At 45.8% G+C, this 16,051-nt stretch overlaps 1 protein-coding gene across 1 annotated transcript in view; it reads left to right on the forward strand.

Moving 5' to 3' along the window:
• The first annotated feature begins 8,406 nt into the window (after positions 1-8,406).
• Positions 8,407-16,051, forward strand: part of LOC112117662 (serine/threonine-protein kinase Nek3) — a 29,571-nt gene continuing 21,926 nt past the window's right edge. Inside the window, exons 1-4 of the mRNA XM_024215701.2 lie at positions 8,407-8,467; positions 11,542-11,786; positions 12,803-12,896; positions 13,100-13,197. Of these exons, the coding sequence (XP_024071469.1) occupies positions 11,670-11,786; positions 12,803-12,896; positions 13,100-13,197 (309 nt within the window). The 5' untranslated portion in view covers positions 8,407-8,467; positions 11,542-11,669. The remainder of the gene's footprint in view (positions 8,468-11,541; positions 11,787-12,802; positions 12,897-13,099; positions 13,198-16,051) is intronic.

Raw genomic sequence — 16,051 nt, forward strand, 5'->3', positions numbered from 1 at the left:
TAACTTTAGTGGAGAAGATTTACAAATCCTCTTAGATAAGTTTGATTCATTCCTGGTTTTGCAATTGGTGTATTCTGTTTTAGATATACAGAGCTGGCTTAGTAACTTAAAGGTTTTAAGATGGTTCAAGCAAATTCCATATTGCTTATTTTGGAGTACAGCAGTTGCAGAATCAAGTATAGTGCAAAAGTCTCTGTTTTATTTGAGGAAGAACTTTAAATATTTAAACTCACTTTTATTTCATAAGTTTTTTTTTCTTAAGCTTTGTAGCAAATATGTAGTGTTGGTTTGTTTTGCATTGTAAATATTTGTCTGTCTTGTTTAAATGTTACATTGAATACTAATTAGGGAATGGATTTAACATACTAATAACATTGTAATGGATGTCTAGCCATGATGACCCCCTATCCCCCATTATAAGCTAAATAGTTTAAAAATTCACACAATTTACATTCTTGCTCTTAAAAGAAAACATAAAAATTATGATCAATGAGGGGTATGTATTGATGTGTAACAGATTTGCTGAATTGGAAAACTGAAACCAAATACTAAATTAATTTTTTTCTATGAGTGGAGCAAACGGTGAACTTCAAAATAGCTAGTCCCCTTGATTAGTGTATTGAAACTTTAATATAGGCTTGTGTTAAGCAATATGTAACATAAGACTTTCTATTAAACTTACCAATTCGCGTTACATTTGTTTTATTTATACTGTTTACATCTTAAATTCAGGGGACTAGAATTGCGGAAAGTGGTGTGTGTTTTTTGTTTTGTTTTGTTTTTGTCTCTCCTCTTCTCCCTCACAGGCGTTTCCTTCGCTTTGTGGTCAGCCAACAGCACTTCCAATTTACCGTCCTTTCCTTTGGCCTATCCACGGCACCAAGGGTCTTTACAAAGTGTATGGCCGTCGTAGTTGCCTCACTCCGTCGACATCGGATCCAAGCGTTTCCGTACCTCGACGACTGGCTCATTAGGGGTTGCTCCAAGGACCAGGTGCAATCTCATGTTCAGTTCACCATGAGCTTGTTCAGACAGCTGGGCCTGCTGCTCAATGTTGAAAAGTCCACTTTGGAGCCGACCCAAAGAATAGATTTCATCGGAGCAGTCCTAGATTCAAGATTCGCCCATGTGTGCCTAACACACGCCCGCTTCCAGTCCATGGCGAGCATTATCCACGACCTCCAAAGCTTCCCGACCTCGACAGCATGGACGTGCCTCGGTCTCCTGGGACACATGGCGTCTTGCACCTTCGTGACCAGACATGCCAGACTGCGCCTCCGTCCACTTCAGGCCTGGCTCTCAACCGTATACCGCCCAGGCCGGGACAACATGGGCACAGTGGTCATGGTACCGCCAGAAGTCTTAACCTCCCTGGTCTGGTGGCTGAACCCCAACTCGGTATGCGAAGGGGTACCATTCCATGCCCTGCAGCCCTCCCTGGTCCTAACCACGGACGCATCGTCTTTGGGTTGGGGTGCTCACCTTGCAGACCTTTGCACACAGGGCCTTTGGTCCACACAAGAGAGATCACTGCACATCAACATACGGGAGCTGAGAGCAGTGCGCCTGGCGTGTCAAGTGTTCCGCAAGCACCTTCAGGGTCATTGTGTGTCAGTTTTTACAGACAACACAACTGCCGTGTTTTATATCAACAAACCAGGGGGAGCACGATCATCCGTCCCCCCCCCCCCCGTCAGGAAGCCATTCACCTGTGGGAATTCTGCATAGCCCACTTGATCGACCTGGTGGCGTCGTTTCTCCCAGGAGTCCAGAACACCTTGGCAGACCACCTCAGCAGATCCTTCCAGGCTCACGAGTGGTCGATTCGCCCGGATGTCATCCACTCTGTTTTCCGGAAGTGGGGGTTTCCCCAGATAGACCTATTGGCCTCTCGTGAGAATTGGAAGTGCCAGGTGTTCTGCTCTCTCCAGGCATGCTCCCCGAGTTCCCTGTCGAACACCTTCCTGATACCATGGAAAAACCGCCTGTATTATGCCTTTCCTCCATTCCCGTTAGTCCACAGGGTCCTTCTCAAGTTGCACAGAGACAGGGCCTGCTTAATTCTGATTGCCCCGGCATGGCCCAGGGAGCATTGGTATACCACTCTCCTCGACCTGTCGGTGACAACTCCAATTCCACTTCTGTTGTGGCCGGACCTGATCACTCAGGAACACAGAAGACTCTGTCATCCAGACTTGCAATCCCTCCACCTCACAGCGTGGATGCTGCATGGCTAACTCAATCTGAGCTACGTTGTTCCTGCTCGGTGCAGCAGGTACTTTTGGGTAGCAGAAAGCCCTCTACTAGGTCCACGTATTTGGCCAAGTGGAAGTGTGTTTCCTGGTGGTGTGCCCTGAGCAATACTGCCCCTCTGGAGGTACCAGTACCTACCATCTTAGACTATCTCTTGTCCTTGAAACAGCAGGGCCTAGCAGTTTTATCCATCAGAGTACACCTAGCAGTGATTTCGGCCTTCCACCCGGGCGAAAATGGGCACTCGGTCTTCTCCAATCCCATGGTCAGCAGGTTCCTCAAGGGACTAGATTGTCTGTATCCGCAAATTTGGCATCTGGCCCCTACGTGGGACCTCAACCTGGTCCTATCCAGACTCATGGGTGCCCCATTCGAGCCGATGGCCACCTGCTCGCTCCTGTACCTTTCCTGGAAGACAGCCTTCTTCGTAGCTTTCACCTCGGCGACACGTGTGTTGGAGCTTGGAGCCCTCACGTTAGACCCACCATATACGGTGTTCCATAAGGACAAGGTACAGCTGCGACCACACCCTGCCTTCCTTCCTAAGGTGGTGTCTGCCTTCCATGTCAACCAAGGCATCTTCCTCCTGGTCTTCTAGCCGAAGCCGCACGCTTCTCGGCGAGAACAACAGCTGAACTCCCTAGACGTTCGCAGGGCCTTCGCCTTTTACATCGAACGAAACCTTTTAGGAGGACGACCCAGCTGTTAGTAGCTGTGGCAGACTGGATGAAGGGCCTTCCAGTCTCCACCCAGCGCATCTCGTCCCGGATCATATCATGCATCCGTGTGCTATGACTTATCTGATGTCCCAACTATGCACTTTACCACCCACTCCACTCAGGCTCAAGCTTCGTCCTCCGCCTTCCTGGCTCATGTACCCGTGCAGGAGATATGTAGGGCAGCAACTTGGTCATCGGTGCATACCTTTGCTTCCCACTATGCGATCGGCCAGTAGTCAAGGGGTGACACGCGGCATTTGGCTCAGCGGTTCTGCACTCCATGACATCTCATTCCGACCCCACCGCCTAGGTAAGGTTTGGGAGTCACCTAATTGGAATCGATTATGAGCAAGCACTCGAAGAAGAAAAGACGGTTACTCACCTTTGTAACTGTTGTTCTTCGAGATGTGTTGCTCGTATCCATTCCAAACCCGCCCTCCTTCCCCTCTGTCGGAGTAGCCGGCAAGAAGGAACTGAGGGGGAACTGGGTCGGCTGGGGTATATATGCGGCGCCGTAAGGGCGCCACTCCAGGGGGCGCCTCAGCCGACCCACCGAGTGTTGCTAAGGTAAAAATCTTCCGACGATCGTGCACGCGGCGTGCGCACACACCTAATTGGAATGGATATGAGCAACACATCTCGAAGAAGAACAGTTACGAAGGTGAGTAACTGTCTTTTCTGCTCTTCCCCTCCCTCCCACCCCTCCTTCCCCGTCCCTCTTCAGGGACCTTACTCACGAGCAGATCCTTATGCAGATGGTGCAATCGCTCCTTGCCATAGGGGCAGTGGAGGAGGTTCCTCAGGAGCTACGGGCCAAGGGATTCTACTCATGATACTTCCTTATCCCCAAGGCAAAGGGGGGTCTCAGATGCATTTTAGACCTACGAGGACTCAACCAGTTCAGGGTGAAGTTGAAGTTCCACATGGTCTTCCTGAGCATGATCATACCTTCCCTGGATGCGGGAGACTTGTCCGCCGCCCTCAATATGAAAAATGCGTACTTTCACATTGCCATTCGTCTGGCCCACAGGCCTTTCCTGAGGTTTATCAATTCACGGTGCTCCCATTCGGTCTGTCGATGGCCCCCTGAGTGTTCACCAAGTGCATGTCGGTTGTTGCGGCCTTTCTCTGCAAGAGACGGGTACAGGGATATCCCTACCTTGATGACTGGCTGCTGTGGGGGCACTCCAGGGAGCAGGTGGAGTCCTAAATCCATTTGGTCAGAGACACTTTCGAGAGACTAGGACTCCTCCTCAACATGGACAAGTCAACACTATCTCCAACCCAAAGAATAGAATTAAATTGTGGGCGGTGCTGGATTCTGTGCAGCGGCGAGCAATCCTGCTGGAGTCCAGATTTTAAACAATGACAGGCGATATCCCACCACAACCGCAAGGGGATGCCTGAGTCTCCTTGAGCATATGGCAGCCTGCACCTATGTGGTCAGGCATGCCAGGCTGAGGTAACTCCAGGCCTGGCTCGCCTCAACTTATCTTCCAGGTCCGGACAGTTGGGCTTTGGTAGTGATGGTACCAGAGCAAGTTCTAGAATCCCTTCAGTGGGGGCTAGATTCTCGCGTGGTTCGCTAAGGAGACCCTTTCAGCACCCCTCATCCCTCCATGACCCTGATAACAGATGCATCAGCTCTCGGCTGGGGGGCCCACCTAGGAGACCTACGGATGCAGGGTTAGTGGTCACAGACCGAGCTCTCGCTTCATATCAACATCAAGGAGTTCAGAGCGGTGCAACTAGCCTGCCACACTTTCCTGACCAGAATGCAGTGGCAGTGCGCGGCGGCAGTGCCGTAACAAGAGCGAGGCGAGTGAGGCACTTGCCTCGGGCACACAAAGCCCACGGGTGCAGAAAGTGGTGGGGGCGGGAGGGAAGCTGCTGGCAGGCACAGAGATATTTATAACCCAGGTGATCTCCCCCCTGGCCCCACCTGCCGCTCCCCCATGCCTCTCCCGAGCGTCTCCCGGCCCCGACTTGCTCTCCCTCCCCATTCCCGGCCCCGGAGCAGAGCAGCTCCATGCTGCCTCCCTGCAGCAACTGCTGCCACAGGGTCCTAGTGCCCCCCATTTCGACTACCAGGGCAGACTGACTCTGAGCCTGCCCTTCCCTCTCAGACCCTTTCATTTTCCAATGGGACCCTCCAGCACCACAGCCCCCCCCCTCCCCCGCCAGCAGTCACTGCTCCTGCCCCATGCTGGGCAAGGAGGCAGCCCCATCCCTCACCCCCAGTAAGGCTACAGTCAGGGGCAATAGCAGGGGAGGAGGCGCATGCAGCACCCCCCGGCACCCACCACAGGGGAGGCGAGGGTGATTCCTGGACTTCAGAGGGGCCCTAGGAGCACATGCAGTGACAGTGGTGGGGGTGAGTGTGCTGCTGGGGGGGGGCGGGAAAGGGGGGCTCGTACCCCAGAGCTTGCTGCTGCCAGCAGGGAAAGGTCTGGGGGGAGTCCTCTCTGGCCCCTGTCCTGGAGCAGCCTGCCTGCACCCCAAACTCATCCCCAGCCCTGCCCCACCCCAGAGCCCACACCTTCAGTCAGAGCTTTCACCCCCCCCACCGCACCCTCGGCCTGAGCCCCCCCAGCATCCCAAACACTTTATCCCCAGTCCCAGCCAGAGCCCTCATCCCCCTGCACTCCAACCCTCTGCCTTAGCCCTGAGCCCCTCCAGCACCCCAAACGCCTGAGCCCCTCCAGCACCCCAAACACCTTATCCCCAATCCCAGCCACAGCTCTCACCCACCACACCCCAACCCTCTGCCCCAGTCCTGAGCCCCTCCCACACCCCAAACCTCCCAGCCCCAGACAGAGCCCTCACCCCTACTCTTGCCCTGAGCCCCTCCCACACTCCAAAACCCTCATCTGCAGCCACAACCCACTGCCCTCACCCCTGCACCCCCTCCCATCCCCAAACTTCCTCCCAGTGCCTGCACCCCAATCTCCTGCCCCAGCCTAGAGCCTGCACCCCAGACCTCTTCCTTCACCCAAACTCCCTCTCAGAACTTTGGGTGGGTGGGGGGGATGGAGTTTGGGCAGGGCGTGTTCTGGGCACCACCAAAATTTCTACAAACCTGCCGCCCCTGATCCTGCTCTGCAAACCTGAACTCCCAGCATTCTCAGGACACATGCTGAGCCCTAGTGGCCACTGCTGATATCCAGCACCTTCCTCCTCTCTTAACCTGTGAGTCCCTCTCTGGATTGGAACTGGACTGGAACCAAAGACCATCTTGGAAGCAACATTACCAGCCCAAGCAGTCAAAAATCATGAGTTGACCCCCCAAAATCACAGGCTCTACCACCACCCTTTCATTCATTCTTCGGCGGCAATTCGGCATCAGGCCCTTCCCTCCGAGGGGGACTGAGGGACCCGCCGCCGAAGAGCCAGCCCTGGGGGAGGGTGCAATTTTATATTCTTGCCTCGGGCGCAAAAATACCTAGTTACGGCTTTGTGCGACGGTGATGACCGATAACACCATCGCCATGTTTTACATAAACAAGTAGGGTGGAGCTTGTTCCTCCCCTCTGTGTCGCGAAGCTCTCCAGCTTTGGGAATTCTGTATAGCCCACTCCATTCACCTGGAGATGTCCTATCTCCCAGGACTGCGGAATGAGCTTGCAGACCACCTCAGCAGGTCGTTTTGCAACCACAAGTGGTCCATCCGTCCGGACGTCATACATTCCATCTTCCAAAGGTGGGGATTTCCTCAGGTAGATCTTTTTGCCACCAAGAGCAACAGGAAGTGTCCAACATTCTGCTCTTTCCAGAAACTCAGCCTGGGCTCCATCTTGGACGCGTTCATGCTTCCCTGGGTAGGCTGCCTGATGTATGCCTTCTCCCCGATCCCACTTGTCCACAAAGTGCTCCTCAAGATCCACAGAAGTGATTCTGCTGGCCCCAGCGTGGCCATGCCAACATTGGTATACCACACTTCTGGAGCTGTCCATGGACACCCCAATCACACTGCCGCTCAACCCTGATCTGTTCACACAGGACCACGGTCGCTTCCTTCATCCAGACCTCCAGTTCCTCCACCTCATGGCTTGGAAGCTTCACGGTTAAACCCTATAGAGCTCCAATGCTCAGAACAGGTGAGGGAGGTACTGCTTGGTAGCAGGAAAACTTCCACCAGAGCCACTTACCTAGCTAAGTGGAAAAGGTTCTCATGCTGCTCTGAGTACTGCCACCTCTCCCCCCTTCAAGCATCTATACCACTCATCTTGAGTATCTATTACACCTGAAACAGCAGGGGTTGGCAGGTTCATCCGTCAGGGTGCACCTTGTGGCCATCTTGGTATATCACCCAGGAGAGCTGGGGCGCTCTGTATTTGTCAGTCTCATGGTAGGGCATTTCCTGAAGGGCAGGGAGAGACTATATCCACATTCGCGATCTCAATTTGCTCTTCTTCAGGTTAATGGTGGCCCTGTTGGAACCACTGGTGCCAGGCTCCCTTCTGTACCTCTTGTGGAAGGTGGCATTCCTAGTTGCCATTATATCAGACAGGAGGGTATCAGAGTTAAAAGCACTAACTTCCGACCCTCCCCCCCATCTCATAACTTGTTCTTTGAGCTGTGTTGTTCACGTCCCTTCCAATACCTATCCTCCTTCCCCTCTGTTGGAGTAGCTGTCAAGAAGGAACTGAAGGGGGGGTTGGGTCAGCAGGGTCATATATTGAGAGCTATGAAGGCGCCACTCCAGGGGGCTCCCTAACCGACCCAAGGAGAGCTGCTAAAGGAAAAGGTTTCCGATGACCATGCATGTGGCGCACGCCCACCTGATTGGCATTGATGTGAACAACATATCTCAAAGAACAACAGTTACGAGAAGATGAGTAACCATTTTTCCCTATTCTTGAACAAATAAATAAAGTTAGGTGACACAAAGAGAAGCAAAAAGCAAATCCCCAGCTCCAAGCATCCCCTTACTTCCCAACAGTTAAGTTAGATCTGAATTTTGTCATTTACGGTTGGGGGGAGGGGGAGTGATAAAGCCCTAGGATAGAGAGACCCTGACATTTGAGAAGCCCAGCTCTGAATGGGCAGCAAGGTTGAACTCTATCCAAAGGTACCTTGCAGAGTAGGGTGACAACTGGATGAGAGGTGTTCTGGGACACACAATTTGCTAGGGAACACCAGTGCCTCTCAAGCAGCAGGTGGCGCTGATGTCCTCTTACCTGACCGGGGGAGGACGTTAGACATCCAACCCTGTTCCCATGGCTGCTCTCTTGGATGCCAGCCTCAGCCCAAGGTACAGAAGCGCGTCAACAAAAATAACCCTCCCACGTGGTTTCCTTGGATGGCTTTTGTCCGCTAACCACAGAGATGACCTCGCAGCGTCCCACACCCATCTCACGACAGAGAGGAGGGGCGGGGCCTGGCTCGGAGCTGGTGCTTGAGCGAGGCGGTCGGGCGGGGCAGCGCGGGAGGCGGGGTCTGCGGCAGCCGCCGGCTCCGGGAGCTGCGCCGCGGTGGGGAGCGGCTCCAGCACGGTACGGAGCCCGCGGGGCCGCGCCTGGAGACGGAGAAAAGGCGGGGGCGGGGCGGCTGGGCCCGCGAGGGGCTGGGGACCCCGCCCTATGGCGTGCGGGCGCCGCCCCTCCAGGATTTAGCTGGAAGGGGCAAGAGCAGCCCCGGGGGAGGCTGGTGCAATCCCGTCCAGTGGCCGCACGGGGAGTTACTCTGCAAGAGCAGCTAATCCCTATGAGCGTGGCGTGCACACGATTAGCCTGGAATTAGGAGTGCTTTGTTGTGGATTAGGATGAAGCGAATTCGGAATAAGGCAGTCTGGAATAAGAGCATCCACACATGGAGTTACCAGGAATGGTTAATCTGCTTTAAATTCATACCCTATTAATTTTCTTGCATAGCCAAGGCCCTAATCTATCCAGCCAGGGCGCAGGTCCCCTCGCTGTGCAGCTCCTCTCCACCTAGGCTTTCACAGACCTACTGTCCACACATTAATTCTCCTCATTCAGTGTATCTGTCCTAGGTCGGTATTGTTTCTATTGTTCATTTATACCCCTAAGAGCTAAAATGGGATGTGCTCTCCTTTCCTGGCTATGCATGCTGAGGAATTGATCTTTAACCCTCTCAAAGAGTAGACTGCACCTAAAAGCATTTGTAGGTGTTAATCTACAACAGAACCTGGGAAGTCTTGGTTGAAAAACTTTACTTTGTCTAGTGAAAAGAAATGTATAATCAACAGCAAAAGACTTTTCTATACTAGAAAATGTATCCATTGTTAACAGTGGGTGGAACTGAATGGCACTGGACTCTTTCATTGCAAACATAAGCAGGACAAAACTATATTAGGCACCTTCAGAAACTAGGTTTTAATTTTGTTCTGAGTAGCGCTCAGCTATGGTGGTTTCTGAACTGATGTTAAACATGGTTTGGTCTTGTCCATACTGTTCTGAGCACCAGCTTAGCTGTGTACAGTGCTAATGCCCATTGTTAGCAATGGATATTCTTCCTAATGTAGTTACAGCCTTATTATTCTATCCCCTTTCCTTCCTTCAGTGAGATCCTGTCTATCCTAGAGCTAACACTGGCACAACCTCACTAATATTAGCAGTGTTAGAAACTCTAGTGTAGATGGGCCACCAGCTGCCCTCACTGTTGCTGGCACTTTTTGATTATATTTGTTCTAAGCAGGGTTTGATGGAACAGTCCTTAAAATGCTGGTAGCTCATTTATGCTAGGGCTCCTGACATTGCAAACCTGGTGGACATAAACTGGTGCTAGCTCTGGTGGGAAATTTCAGAAACCTTTCCTTAAGGTAGATGGGGTGTGAGAGTACTTTTGGCTGCATTCCCTTAACCTTTCAAACTTCTTACCCACTCATTATGATTAATGTTCTTTACATCTAAGTGAAATATCATTAGGGTTTTTGTTAAATCCTTCACAAAATTTACCCTTCATTTTGATTACCATTAGAGAAAGTTGACAGTAAGGGCTATAGCATATGAAATTTGTGTTGGTGTTTGGGATGTTTGCTACAGCACACTTCCTCTAGGATTAACGGTGTTAATCAGAGTTGGCTGAGGCTCTACTGTACATGCAATTTCCTAGGACAACAAAATACAGTATTAGAGGAATCAAAATGTTTATAAGCTTTTCAGTTTGCTTAGGACAGCAAAAACCCAGGTTGTAACCCTAACCAAACAAGACAGAAAAGGGTAGTAATTCAATGAGGTTAAAGGAAAATTCAAGTGATATCAGAGTCCAAAAAGGGATCGTTGAGCAAGCATACGTTGTTACAATTTTATGATTAAATATTTACACAGCACCATAAGTGTGGATAGTACAAAATTATAAAAAGACAGTTTAAGATGTAAATGAGACATAGTGCATCAAGCAATGACAGCAAACAGCCTCTCTTTTTAAAAACAAAACCTCTTAATGTATTTTCAGAAGATGAACTCAGAATTGATGGAGCAGGAGAGAAGGTTAGCAGTGGAAGGTGTTCTAGGTTCTTCTTCTCAACACTTGTGTAACCTTGGGTGACACTTAGCTGACCTGTTCTTCAGTTTTCCCTCTCTAAATCATGGGGTCTGATTTATCAGTTGATGATATTGCCGCTGGAATTAAGAATCTTAAGCCTAAGAAGGGAGTGAATAAGGGAAACCTCTTGTGCCTTTTCTGCTGAAAATGTGAATGTTATTTTGAGTAGTTTTGGTGGTAGAGGTTTCTATTCTGAAAGTTACACTAAGCTGAAATACATGTAACGTACCTTTTATACTGTTGTGAGATCTGTTTTGACTGTAACCCATTCTTTTTATTGTTTATCACACATCCTATGACTTGATCCTTAATTTTTGGATTTTTTATTTTAAAATGATAGATTTACTATTCATTCTCTGAACAAGCATGAATTGGATCTTTTTATTAAGACACACTATTAACCTGCTAAGGCCTCTAAATTTACTTTCCTTATTGGGAGATAAATATTATTTGTCAAACCATGCATGCACACACGTGCATGTGTGCGCACTCACACACACCATCCTACAGGCTTGATGAATAATATTTATCTCCCAATAAAGAAAGTAAATATAGCAGCTTAACAGGTTAATAATTGTGTCTTAATAAAAAGTTCCAATTCATATATATATAATCTATTAGTGGGGTATGAAGACCATCCAAAATAAATTCCACTAACTCTTTATAAACACACAGCACCACCATGTATTTTGCTTATGCCAAGTATTTTTCATATCCCTGTGCCTGTAAACCTGGCTGCTTGGGACTATGAATCCAGCTGCAAAGATGCAGGTAGGGGAAGATGATGAATAAGAGCAACATCTAGCACTTTACAGGAGTACTATGGAAATTAATTCATGTTTTCAGAGTGTTTTGAGAGTTCTGATTATAAGATTCAATAGATGTACAAAGTATTATTATAGTATGAGTTTGCTTTGTAGTAAAATTTTCTGAAAACCTTATTATTAGTAAAGTCGTAATAGCATTTACAAAAAAATTTTTGTGGCAATTCTGAGCAGTTGTCATTGCCATCATGTTATAATTATATATTTTTGTTATTTTGCCATTTTCTCTCATACAGATAATGTTAACCAAAAATACAGCTTCTGAATTTTTTCCAAAAATTAACTGAGTTCATTATACAGTTTGGAAGAAATCCTTGTGAAATATAACATTTAAGGAAACATATAAGACTTGGGCTTACAAACAATGGAAGAATACACTGTGTTAAAAGTACTTGGAGTGGGATCCTTTGGGAGAGCTCTTTTAGTTTTTCATAAGAGTAGTGACCAGAAATATGCAATGAAGGAAATAAGACTTCCCAAGGTAAGTGTTTACGCTCTCCTTCTTTGTATTTGTTATCTTCATTCTGTAACTGCCTTTTAAAAACTATACCCTCCAACAGGGATAGGCTAAGACTATTCTTGAGAAAGTGCAACATTTCAGAACTTAGGCCCAGATCCTTCAAAGGTATTTAGGTGCCTGACTCCTAGAGTTAGGCACCTAAATACCTTTGAGAATCTGGGCCTTAGCCAGCCCAGTGCTGAGTACCTTCACTGGGAGATAAGGGTCTTGAGAATCTTACAGGATCTGGCCTTTAATAGGTACTGCAGGACTGAGGATGTTACTGGTATCCAGTAAAGACTGACCAGCATCACATTTGTGGCTGAAGATTAGAATTATGGCACATGGAAAGTTATATAGAGTTAAATCCTGGTTCTACTTGAAGTCAATGGCAAAACTCCCATTGACTTCACTGGGGACAGGATTTCACTACAAAGAGGAAGTAGTCAGGTTGTCATCATTGTTTGTTGCTGAAATTCAGTTATTTCAAATTACTTGCTTTTCATTCAGCTATCTAAGAAAGCTCAAAATTATTTTTCACAGAGGCCTTGGTTATACCCTGATTAAAGTTAAGTTTATACTAAGGCACATTCAAATAATCTGATATAAGCTCTGATAGACCTTGAACTGTTCCAGAGCTAGGAGGTGCTGCTTCATTACCTAGTTCTGCAGTGGTCCGAATAGAAAATCATAAAGTGATGTAGCAAGGTACCCTATCTATTCAAAAAAGCATACAGAATGGCTCTAAAGTACTTACATTCTCTAGAGATACAATTCTGGGAAGTTTATTTTGTGTGCTATTTTTCACTTATTGATTTTACAATAATGGATGGAGTTTTAAAGTTTCTAAATGAATGGCTTTTTAAAGCAGTTGAAGAAAATAAATTGAAATCTAGTGGTTCAGAAGTAATTCTGGTTTTGAAAATGACATGTAGTATATGTAAAGATTTATTATTGCAACATTTGTATAATTGTACTTATTATCAATGTGTTTTCAGTCTCCATCTGATGTACAGAGCTCTAGGAAGGAAGCTATTCTGTTGGCTAAAATGAAACACCCAAATATTGTTGCCTATAAGGAATCATTTGAAGGTAAATATATAGGTTTTCAGAATGTATCTATTTGCATTATTTAGACTGAAAGCTCTTGCAAGCTTTTGGTGGGGCCTGGATTTTTTTTCTTTAAACTGTGTTTCTGTAAAATACATAGCATATTGTTGGTGCTATATAATAACAATGATACATTTAGCATGCTAATGAAATTACTAATTAATCTTAAATTATTTAAAATTTAGCTGATGGACATCTGTATATAGTGATGGAATACTGTGATGATGGAGATCTAATGCAAAAGATTAAATATCAAAGAGGAAAGTTGTTTCCTGAAGATACGGTAAGAAAAAGAAACAAATTAAAGCCAGCCACATAAGAATACTTTTTCATGTGAACTGATGATCATCAAATGATGTATACTGAAAATGAGCAGGATGTTAGATAATTGACCTGCCAGGTAGTTGAAGGGTGTTCGAAATATGCCCTTACCTCAGACAATACTAAGGATGTGACGCCACTGTTTTCTTCTGGTACTACTCCCCAAAAAGCAGCACTAACCATGGTACTTTGGAGAGTGGTGGCAACATGTCAGACAACTAGTACACCAAGTGTGGCAACCTTGATTGTCAAAAGAACAGGAGTACTTGTGGCACCTTAGAGATTAACAAATTTTTTTGAGCATAAGCTTTTATGGGCTACATCCCACTTCATCGGATTCATAGAATGGAACATATAGTGAGGAGATATATATACATACAGAGAACATGAAAAGGTGGGAGTTGCCCAACCAACTCTAAGAGGCTAATTAATTAAGATGAGCTATTGTCAGCAGGAGGGGGGAAAAAAAAAACCTTTGTAGTGATAATCAAGATAGCCCATTTCAGACAGTTTGACAAGAAGGTGTGAGGATACTTAACATGGGGAAATAGATTCAATGTGTGTAATGGCTCAGCTATTCCCAGTCTCTATTTAAGCCTAAATTGATGGTATCTAGTTTGCATATTAATTCAAGTTCAGCAGTTTCTCGTTGGAGTCTGTTTTTGAAGCTTTTCTGTTACAAAATTGCCACCTTTAAGTTTGTCTGAAATGGGCTATCTTGGGTAGGGTGGGACAATTTCAGTAATAACGAGATAAACCTGAGTTATTTGAGAGACACTGTACATAGGCAACATACATACTGTGTAAAACATAGTGAGATTTGTATTTTTGCTGCCAAGTATATAATGAAGAGTTTAAAATAAAATCTAAAGGACCGTGAAGTAAAGTTCTGAGGTTGTATTGCAAATGAACAGTGAGTGAAACACTCTGTGATACAAGTGGAGGTATCCACAGGGTCAAATACTAGCTTAATATAAAGTAGTGAAATATATAACCCCCACCCAAATTTATTTACTCTTTGTTTATTTATAATGACTAATATTTTCCATTTTGGAGGCATCTTTTTAGTTAAAACTAGAGGGCCAGGAAATGTTGATCTAATTCAGTAGTTAGATTGGCTGAGCAGCCCTAAAAGCCCTACAAAGTACATTTAAAGTACGTTGTACTCTTCTTAAAAATATAGTGTCTAGTTCACAGTTTGAATATTCTCATTTAACTATACAATTATAATTGAAGTGCCTGTAAAATGGCTTTCAGAAACAAGGTTCTTTGACTGTCCAGCTTTATTTATACTAACAATGAGTGTTTTACTTGCCATATTGAAATGTCACATATCTTAGTAGTTAAATCTTTACGCTGTCTAATGGGAGGTCACTAGAGCTGTCAAGCGATTCAAATAATTAATCGCACGATTAAACAATAATAGAATACCATTTATTTAAATATTTTTGGATATTTTCTACATTTTCAAATATATTTATTTGAATTACAACACAGAATACAAAGTGTACAGTGCTCACTTTATATTATTATTTTTGATTACAAATATTAGCACTGTAAAAAACAAAAGAAATAGTATTGTTCAATTAACCTAATACAAGTACTCTAATGCAATCTCTTTATCATGAAAGTTGAACTTACAATGTAGAATTATGTACAAAAAATAACTTCATTCAAAAACAAAAGAATGTAAAACTTTAGAGCCTACACGTCCACTCAGTCCTACTTCTTGTTCAGCCAATCGCTCAGACAAACAAGTTTGTTTATATTTACAGGAGATAATGCTGCCTGTGTATTATTTACAATGTCACCTGAAAGCGAGAACAGGCATTTGCATGACACATTTGTAGCCAGCATTGAAAGGTATTTACGTGCCAGATATGCTAAACATTTATATGCCCCTTCATGCTTCGGCCACCATTCCAGAGGACATGCTTCCATGCTGATAATGCTCGTTTAAAAACAACCAACGTTAATTAAATTTGTGACTGAACTCCTTGGGAGAGAATTGTATGTCTCCTGCTCTGTTTTACCCGCATTCTACCATATGTTTCATGTTATAGCAGTCTTGGATGATGACCCAGCACATATTACTCGTTTTAAGAACACTTTCACTGAAGATCTGACAAAACACAAAGAAGGTACCAATGTCCGATTTCTAAAGATAGCTACAGCACTCGACCCAAGGTTTAAGAATCTGAAGTGCCTTCCAAAATCTGAGAGGGAGGAGGTGTGGAACATGCTTTCAAGAAGAGTTAAAAGAGCAACACTCCAATGCGGAAACTTCAGAACCCGAACCACCAGAAAAGAAAATCAACCTTCTGCTGGTGGCATCTGACTCAGATAATGAAAATGAATGTGCGTTCGTCAGCACCACTTTGGATCGTTATCGAGCAGAACCCGTCATCAGCATGGACGCATGCCCTCTGGAATGGTGGTTGAAGCATGAAGGGACATATGACTCTTTAGTGCATCTGGCACGTAAATATCTTGTGACGCCGGCTACAACAGTGCCATCCGAACGCCTGTTCTCACTTTCAGGTGACATTGTAAACAAGAAGCGGGCAACATTATCTCCTGTAAATGTAAACAAACTTGTTTTTCTGAGCCATTGGCTGAACAAGAAGTAGGACTGAGTGGACTTGTAGGCGCTAAAGTTTTACATTGTTTTGTTTTTGAGTGCAGTTATGTAACAAAAAAAAAATCTACATTGGTAAGTTCAACTTTCATGATAAAGAGATTGCACTACAGTACTTATATAAGGTGAATTGAAAAATACTGTTTCTTTTGTTTATCATTTTTGCAGTGCAAATATT

The sequence above is a fragment of the Terrapene carolina genome, unplaced genomic scaffold (genome assembly GCF_002925995.2).
Source record: "Terrapene carolina triunguis isolate 2854851 unplaced genomic scaffold, T_m_triunguis-2.0 Scaffold142, whole genome shotgun sequence".
NCBI lineage: Eukaryota > Metazoa > Chordata > Testudines > Emydidae > Terrapene > Terrapene triunguis.